At 61.4% G+C, this 8,819-nt stretch overlaps 1 protein-coding gene across 6 annotated transcripts; it reads left to right on the plus strand.

Annotated features, from left to right (window-relative positions):
- Positions 1-104: 104 nt before the first annotated feature.
- Positions 105-8,614, plus strand: ZNF467 (zinc finger protein 467). Of its 6 annotated transcripts, none has more exons than XM_059933109.1 (6): positions 109-625; positions 2,187-2,378; positions 2,631-2,706; positions 3,188-3,304; positions 4,125-4,238; positions 6,745-8,614. In XM_059933109.1, exons 3-6 carry the CDS (start codon positions 2,673-2,675, stop codon positions 8,232-8,234), a joined length of 1,755 nt encoding a protein of 584 aa, XP_059789092.1. In that variant the 5' UTR covers positions 109-625; positions 2,187-2,378; positions 2,631-2,672; the 3' UTR covers positions 8,235-8,614. The 6 variants fall into 6 exon arrangements, with proteins under 6 accessions (XP_059789090.1, XP_059789095.1, XP_059789092.1 ...); XM_059933110.1 differs by lacking the exon at positions 109-625 and adding an exon at positions 968-983; XM_059933107.1 differs by lacking the exon at positions 2,187-2,378 and having other exon boundaries at positions 105-625.
- The last annotated feature ends 205 nt before the right edge of the window (positions 8,615-8,819 follow it).

Below are 8,819 nucleotides of genomic sequence, written 5' to 3' on the forward strand. Positions count from 1 at the left end.
TTTCCCCCCAACTCCACACCGCCCCCCGACGCCCCGCGCTCCACCTTTCCCCTGGCTCCTCCCTCCGCGCCTGCCGGCACCCTCCCTCGCAGCCCGAGTGCCCTTCCTCCCTGCCTCCTCTCCCTCCTCCACCCCTTCCCCCCCCCCCCGCACTCCTCTCCCTCCCGACCCCTTCCCCTCCCCCGTCCTTATCTCCCACTTTCCATCACCTACTGCGGGCCGTCGTTCCTCCAGAGCCTCACCTGCCCGCCTAACCCGCTGGGCACCCTCTCCACTCCTGGGCACCCTGTCCCCGACCTCCCCCACTGGCTGCCCCGCTGCCCCCTCCCGCCTCCTCGCTCCCCTCCTCCTCCCGGGCGCCGCTTCCCCGCTCCCGCTCCCGCTCCCTCCGCGTCTTTTCCTCTCCCCTCCCCGCGAAGTTTCGGGGCTGTCAGTCTGTCAGTCTCCGGGCAGCCCGCACCGGGACTGCAGGCGGCGGGCGCCATCGCGAGCCGAGCCCGCGGGGGCAGGAGGCCGGGGCGCCGGGGTCCGGGCGGCAGCGGGGAGACCGTGGAGGCGCCCAGGGCGGGCGCTCCGCCGCTCCCCCGCCACACCCGCACTCGCAGCCACCGCCCGTGCGGCGCAGGTGACAGCCCCGGGGGTGCGGGCGCCCCGAGCGCAGGAGGGGTGGGGTGGGGCTGGAGGGGGAGCGAGGGCAGAGGAGCGGCGAGGGCCGGAGAAGGGAGGGGTGGGACCGGGGAGGAGGGCCGGCTGGGGGGTCAGGGCTTCCAGGAGAGCGGAGAGCCGGCATCCAGAGGGATGGGCGGGGGCTGGGGAGAGGGGGCCGGGTGGGAGTCAGGTGGGAAGGGGTGGGAGGCCCCCGAGGGCAGGGAGTGGGGCGTCTCAGGAGAGGGGGGAGGGAGTGTGGGAGGGGGCCGAGGGGCCGGGGCAGTCGAGGCGCGAGGATCGGGCGTTTGGGAGGGGCGCGAGAAGGGCGCTGACAGGTGAGCCCGGGAGCCGGGAGGGGGTCGGGACCTGGAGTGAGCTCCAGGCGGAGGGGCTCCGGGGGACAGGCGGAGGCGGGGAGGGGGGGTGGGAGGGGTCTGCGCGAGAAGAAAACTTGGGAGGGGTGAGAAGTCAGTGGGGAGCAGAAATGGGGAACGGAGCCCCGGAGAGGCAGGGGAGGGGACGCGGAGGTGGGTTGGGAGGCAGGGGCGGGGAGGGCAGGGCCGGTGAGGCAGTCGGAGTGAGCGCGGAGCCTCAGACCCGAGGCTTGGTGGGGGCCGGGCGACTAGGCGGGAGCTCGGGGCGGGGGGGGGGGGCGGACTGGAAGGGGGAGGGGAAGAGCAGTTCTGGGGAGTGGGGACCAGGAAGGAAGGGAAGCGAGAGCCTGCTGGGGAGGCAGAGGGGGAAGGGAGACGGGGCCTCGGAGGGGAAGGAGAGCTGCAGGGGGGAAGGAGGGAGGGAGGGAGGGAGGGAGAGGGTGGTGTGGGGAGAGGAGGAGGAGGGCTGGGGAGCGGGGGGGGCGGGAGGGAACTGAGGTGAAGAGAGGAAAGGAAACCAGAGTGGGGGAGGAGAGGGAGAGGGGAGGGGAGAGCCGGGAGGAGGAGGGCGGTGTTGGGGAGGAAGGAAAAGAGGAGGGGGAAAGGAAGGCAGAGGGTGTGCGGCCGGGGAGGGGGAAGGAGCCGGGGGAGAACCGGGAGGGGAGGGAAAGGCGGCCCTGAGCCTGGGGAGGGGGAGGGGAGCTCTGCCGCGGAGGCTGCCCCAGCGGCGGGTCAGGGGGGCGGTGGCTGCGGAGGGCAGACCCGAGGGGGCCGAGAGGGGTTGGCAGGCAGGCTGTGGGCAGGGGGAGGAGCCGGAGGGGCGGGGCAGGGGGCGGGGCTGGAGAGCCAGCCGGCTTCCGCGGGGAGAGAGGGCGGAAGGCGGAGGGAGCGGGAGAGGGGAGGGGTGGAGGGGAGGCTGCCAGAGAGACTGGGGGGGAGGGGAGTCTGCTGGGGGAGGGGCAGGGGACCCGCTGGAGGAGGAGCCGCGAAGGCGGCTCGAGGGCCGGGTGTCCAAGCCTGGGAAAGCCCCGCGGGGGAGGGGCGATGGTTGGGAGGTAGGGTTTTGGGGAGGTGAAGCCAGAGTTATTCCTGCCTCCGGTGAGGACCCTCCTCCGAGGGCCTCCCCACCAGTTGCCCAGTAGCGATCCTCACCTCCGCCCCTAGGCTGGCTCCTATTTCACCGGCTCCTGCAATGACAGCTGGAGGGCCTAGGAGACGAAGTTCCCCGCTCTCCCCTCTGGTCTCCCACCCTCCACCCTCTCCCCAGAGAATCGGTTGATTCCTGACACCCCCAGGCAAGGGCCCTGGGGGGTGAGGAGCGCTGAAGGGCTGGTGCTGGCTCTGAGAGACCTGCAGGTGAGGGTGGCAGGCTGATTTCCGGAGCTGACCTGAGCTTAGCTTGCAGAAATGGCTTCAAGGCCTTCGCCTTGGTCCACCTTCAAAGGTCTCTGCTTTCTGAAATCCACGTTCCCTCATTTCCCTCACCTGTACCTGAGGGCATCGCCTCTGGAGCTCCTGGAGATGGCTGACGGGGAGAGGTTGGGCAGAGCCAGGACCCAGGTGGAAGCTGTCTGAGAAGAATCTGAACAAGGCTGTCTTTCTCCTTAGGGTCTGTGGCCGGATCCCCAGGAGGAGTTATCCTGGGTTGTCATGAGAGAGACCTTCGAGGCCCTCAGGTCCCTGGGTGAGCCAGCAGAACTGAAGGGACTTGGATGGGGGGCGGGGGAGTAGGATTCAAGAACATACTACGCCTGCTGCTTCCCTAATTCAGACAGCAGAGCATCCTCAGGAGGCTGCAACCCTGATACCCCAGAGACCCTGGGAGCCTTTCTTTAGGGCAGCATCCTTTCCGGTTTCATCAGGAAGAAGGCCTGGTCCATGTTGGAGGTGGTGCTAGTACTCACAGAACACCAGGATATTTAAATCTCTTCTCTCTCTTCCTTCTGTCGCCTGTCCTTGACGCAGTGCAAGGGGGCTGAGGTCGATACCTGGCCAAGCCACTGCAGGGCCTGGCTGTCCCTTGTCCATGCTAGTTAGAGACCCTTCCTTCCTGAGCACATGGGGAAAACCCATGGGGTGGGCTGGGAAGGGGAAGACCTCCCCATCTTTGATCACCTCTTCTGTACTTTGTGCTTTACTTGGACCCATCCTTTTGCCTGTAACAGGACTCTCTGTGGGACAGCCGGAGATGGCCCCCCAAAGTGAGCCTGGGGAAGAGTCCCATAATGCCCAGGAACAGATGTCCCCTCCCCGGGAAGAGAGAGCGCTGGGCAAATGCTCAGGTAAGTAAGTGGGGCCAGGGAAGGTGGCTCAGGGCGGAGTCTTCCTTCCTTTGTTCGTCAGGTATTTATTGAGCACCTACTAAGTGCCCCGTGCTATTCTAGATATTCAGGATACCTCAGTGACCAAGGAGACAAAGATCCCTACCTTCCAGGAGCTTAATCCTAGCGAGGGCAGAGGGTCAACAGACAACAAATGTAGAAATAAGTGTACTTATAACCTGTGTTAGAAGAGGAGAGGCTATGTGCTTTGGGGGTGTAAAGCAGGGTGAGGGAGCCTGAGAGCACTGCAGGTAGGGGTGGGGCAGGCTGGAGGATTAAATAGTGGGGTGAAAGTAGGCCTCATTGGGAAAGTAAGATTGGAAAGAGGTGAGGGAGGCAGCTAAGCAGATACGGGGAGAAGATGCCTAAGGCAGGCGTGGACCTGGCTTTCTGACACCCCGATCTTCTCTAATGATTTTCCTTGGAACTGGAGTCCACCTGGTGGCTGGGAGGTTCCCCATCTCCCCTCCTAGGAGCCTCATGTAAGCCTCAGGGCAGGGACCCTTCCTTGCTTCCACTATCTTACACACACATATTCCAGAAACTCCTCACAGCTGTGGCTCTTGCAACCTGCACGGCCTTAGCAGCTGCCCTGCTTGAAGGAGCCTGAGGCTGCCCTGGGGCAGCTGGGAATTCAGCCCCTGCAGGTATGATGTGGGATGCAATCCTGCCGGTGGGGCTGGGACCGGGGTCTCAAAAGCCCCTGCTTCCTAGTGCCAGTGGGGAGCTCTGTCCATCTCTGATGTCTGCGGCATCCTTGAGGTAGCCTGTTCTCTGCCAGGGCGCGAGGCCCCCAGACCAGAGGAAGGTGCCCACACTGAACAAGCTGAAGCTCCCTGCAGAGGAGGCCGGGCATCTGCACCACGGAAGGCTGAGCCCATGGGCTCCTGCCCAGGTGAGTGTTCCCAGCTCTCCATCCCACCAGGGGGCCAGGCGGAGGGAGCAGGGGTCTGCCAGCTCCCGAGCTGCTATCTGAGGAGGCAGCCACCCCGGGCCCTACCAACCCAAGATGAATCAGGCCCTGGCACCTTTCTGCTGTAGAGCTTCAGCACGCAGAGGGAATTCTACATCCACAGACAACAGGAATCAGAGAGGCCGGCCCCCAAAGAGAAACACACTCTCACCTCAACATCCTCCAGGAGTCTTAACTTCCCAGCCTGTCTCCCCCAGTCAAAGTTCATTCCTGTTGACAACTTGAATTATGATTCCCAGGAAGACATATGGCGTTGATCAACCTTTTCATTGTCTCTTCCCAGACATGCTCATTCCCCCAAATCTCCACTGATCTCGGTGCTACGCAAATGCTCCAAAGCTGTTGTATTTGACGCATCTCCCCCACACGCAAGGCGATCAAACAGTTCGTTCTCTCTCCACAGTCCTACCCATCACTTCCTTCCACTACCACCAGCTTTATCACCTTCTGCCTGAGTGATGTCACTTATTCCACAAGGGCTTATTTAGTGCCCACTAGGTCCAGGCTGTGTTAGGTAGAGCGGGAAGAGAGGGGCTCTAGAGTGACACAGTCCTGGTTTGAATCCTTGCTCCACATTTTTTGGCTGAGTGATCTTGGATTAGGCTAGAGGAGCCTCAGTTTGTTCACAAGAAATAAGAGTAACTTCTGCACAGGGGTTTTTGTGAAGGTTTGTGAGAGTGTATATACAGTGCTTCGTCTGCAGTTGGCACTCAGTCCATGAGGCAATCCTCATTTTTATTAGATGCGTAAAGAAACAGAACACAGGATGTCTGCCCTCCAGAAACTGAAATCTGATACCAATATGAGCTAGAATAAAGAATTAAAAGCACAAATAACAATAAAGGCATGTCACAAGGAAGTGTAAAAGTGTCAACAGTTAACTGTTTATATGAGATCCTCGTATGTTGGATTTGTCCAAGATTTTGTTGATTTGTGCTCCATATTGAGAGAGGTGTAGACTTCAGCTAGGATGAGGGTGAGGGTGGAGGATGGGAAAACATTCTAGGCTGAGAAGAGACTTCGAACTAGGGAAGTTGACACGTGACTGGGGTTACAGAAGACCAGCTTGCCTGAAGTGAGGGGTTTATGCCTGGGAGTATTAAGAGAGTTGGACTAGGTTGGCGTGAGCCTCAGATGCAGCTAGAACTTAACTTTATCTTCTAAATAATAGGGAGCTATTGATGGTTCTTCAGTAGAAGAGGGGCACAATGAAAATGAAAGCGATATCACAGTATGATAAATAGTTGTTTGGAACTGATGGATGGGTAAAAGAAACTAGGAGTAAATCTAATTGTGATACTCCATGTGTAATGTAACCAAGGCTCAGGCTATTACAGACTTTTAGAGCCAGACAGGACCTCCGATCAGCTGCTACAAAGGTTCTCAAACAAGAATCATTTTGGGAGCTTGAAAGAAAGAGAACAGATTCACTGGCCCGGCTCCCATAGATGCATTTTGTGAAAGTTGCCCAGGAGATTATGACATGGCACCAGATTTAGGAACCATGAACTGGTCCAACCTTTACGCCTAAGCAAGCTAACAAACTTAGTTCAAAGAGATTAAGTGACTCAACCATGGTCACGCTGCTGCTTAGTGGCAGAGGAGAACCCAAGGGGACACTCCCGGTCTGGGTCCTGAGCTCCTTCCTCTTGGCTGGGCCATTGCAGTGCCCAAGAGGGGCAAAGCTCCAGGGGGACCCATCTCCAACCTGCTCCCTAAGAGGGCTCTCCCTGCTTCTCCAGCGGTGGCACCATCCGTTGGTCCCCCAAGTCCTGTAAACTCAATCCTCTTCTTAAACTGGGATTTCCCACCTGGCCCTGTGATTGCAGCAATGAAGGGAGTAGGAGCAGGAGGAGCCTTTGAGAAACCACAGGAAGGAAGGCCAAGGTACTCAGTGGCCACTGGGGAGGAGCTAGAGAGCAAGGGGGGCGTCCAAGGTGAAAGTCAAGGTTCCAAGTCCAGCCCCCTGGGAGAAGGAGGCTGTAGACCTACTGTTGACATCAGCGGGGTAGATCTGGGAAGGTGGGGTGTTTGGCGGTAAGCCTGCTGAGCTGTAGCCAATTCGCAGGACACTCAGGGGAGTTGCTCAACTGGAGAGGAGAGGTTGAGGTTCCAGAACAGAAAGATCTGGGGGGGCCACGTGGACACATGAGCCAGGACAGGAACCTGAGGACTGAAGCTTGAGGGAGAGTAAGGTGAGGCTACTCCAGAGGCCGGGAGGCAGGCAAACCGGGGCGAAAGCGTCCCCGCAGCAGAGAGCCCAGGAGGAGGGCTTGCAGTGATCTTTGGGTTTGGTCATTCCCAGGAATTTCCCAGTGGAAAGAGCAGAAGCTAGACTTCAGGGCTCCAGGAAGTGGCGGTCTTGGCAAATAAGCGGCGCATAAATAAACATGGGGCTTAACAGACTCGCCTTGTTTTGATCTTTCAGGGGAGGAGTGGATGCTTCGGAAGGTGAAGGTGGAGGAGGAGGTTCGGCAGGCGGAAGAGGAGGGGGAATGGCCCCAGCGTCTGTCATTACTCCCCAGCCCCTTCCCCGCACCTGACCTGGGGCCTCTGGCCGCCGCCTACAAGCTGGAGCCGGGGGCCCCAGGGCCACTGGGTGGGCTTGCGCTGGCGGGGTGGGTCCCGGCCTCGGAGAAGCCCTATGGCTGCGGGGAGTGTGAGCGCCGCTTCCGGGACCAGCTGACCCTGCGGCTGCACCAGCGGCTGCACCGCGGCGAGGGCCCTTGCGCCTGCCCGGACTGCGGCCGCAGCTTCACGCAGCGCGCGCACATGCTGGTGCACGAGCGCAGCCACCGCGGCGAGCGGCCCTTCCCGTGCTCCGAGTGCGGCAAGCGCTTCAGCAAGAAGGCCCACCTGACCCGCCACCTGCGCACGCACACGGGCGAGCGGCCCTACCCGTGCGCAGAGTGCGGCAAGCGCTTCAGCCAGAAGATACACCTGGGCTCCCACCAGAAGACGCACACGGGCGAGCGGCCCTTCCCCTGCCCCGAGTGCGAGAAGCGCTTTCGCAAGAAGACGCACCTGATCCGCCACCAGCGCATCCACACGGGCGAGAGGCCGTACCAGTGCGCGCAGTGTGCGCGCAGCTTCACGCACAAGCAACACCTGGTGCGGCACCAGAGGGTCCACGAGGCGGCCGGCCGCGCCCCGTCCTCCCCCGACGCGCCCTTCTCGCCCACGTCCCCTGCCCCGTCCCCGACTCCGTCCCCTCCCGGGCCTAAGCCTTTCTCCTGCTCCGACTGCGGCCTGAGCTTCGGCTGGAAGAAGAACCTCGCCATGCACCAGCGTCTGCACCGCGGCGAGGGGCGCCCTTTCGGGTGCGACGAGTGCGCACTGGGCGCCGCCGTGGACCCCGCCGCTGCCACCGAGCCCTTGGCCTGCGCGCCCCCGGGCGCTCCCGCGAGCCAGCGGTCCTTCCTCTGCCCGGACTGCGGGCGCGCCTTCGCCCACGGGCAGCACCTGGCGCGGCACCGGCGGGTGCACACGGGCGAACGGCCCTTCGCCTGCGCGCAGTGCGGCCGCCGCTTCGGCTCGCGGCCCAACCTGGTGGCCCACTCCAGGGCCCACAGCGGCGCCAGGCCCTTCGCCTGCGCGCAGTGCGGCCGCCGCTTCAGCCGCAAGTCGCACCTGGGCCGCCACCAGGCGGTGCACACAGGCAGTCGGCCCCACGCCTGTGCCGTGTGCGCCCGCAGCTTCAGCTCCAAAACCAACCTGGTCCGCCACCAGGCCGTCCACACGGGTTCCCGCCCCTTCTCCTGCCCTCAGTGCGGCAAGAGCTTCAGCCGCAAGACCCACCTGGCGCGACACCAGCGCATCCACGGCGGCGCCGCCGCCCACCCGACCTCCGAGTCTGACCTCTTGGCTCCCGCCTGGCCCACTCCCACCGAGGGGGCGGCATCCCCTCTCTTTTTCTGAGCCTCGTTCTAGGCCGGACCCTGCCTTTGCCTTCTTTTGTTCCCTGGTTCCGGAGACCCATGCCCGACGACATCTCCTGGGCGGAGGAGCACGACGGCCTGGACAGCCTCTGGCCATTTTCCTTCCCTCTCTGTCTTGCTGGGGAGAAGTCTGGAAAGGATAACCGGCTTTGACATTCTGGGACAAAAACAGAGCTGAGAGTGAATCCTTGCTAGGAACAGTTTAGGCCGAGTTCCTGGAAATCTCCCACCCAGAGACCCCATCGGAAAGCAGTCATTTCCCGGACCACTCCTGACCAAAGACTTTGTCAGGAACCCCTACGAGGGAGGGAAAGAATGGTGATCTGTGTACTGAAAGTTTCATTAAAATTGCAATCTGAAGGTTCTGGGGCTGTGAAATGAGTTGGGGGGATGGAACCCCAGACTTTTCTCATCCACTCACTCACGTTAATCCACACACAGACACCCCTTCCCTTCCTATCCTGCGTGAGTTAAATTTAGCCAGCTGCTGGTAATGGGCTTTATCAAATCAAAATATGATCCAGCTAATTGCTAAATCACCATCTTGCTCCCTGCCTTTAGCTCA

The sequence above is a fragment of the Balaenoptera ricei genome, chromosome 9 (genome assembly GCF_028023285.1).
Source record: "Balaenoptera ricei isolate mBalRic1 chromosome 9, mBalRic1.hap2, whole genome shotgun sequence".
Lineage (NCBI taxonomy): Eukaryota > Metazoa > Chordata > Mammalia > Artiodactyla > Balaenopteridae > Balaenoptera > Balaenoptera ricei.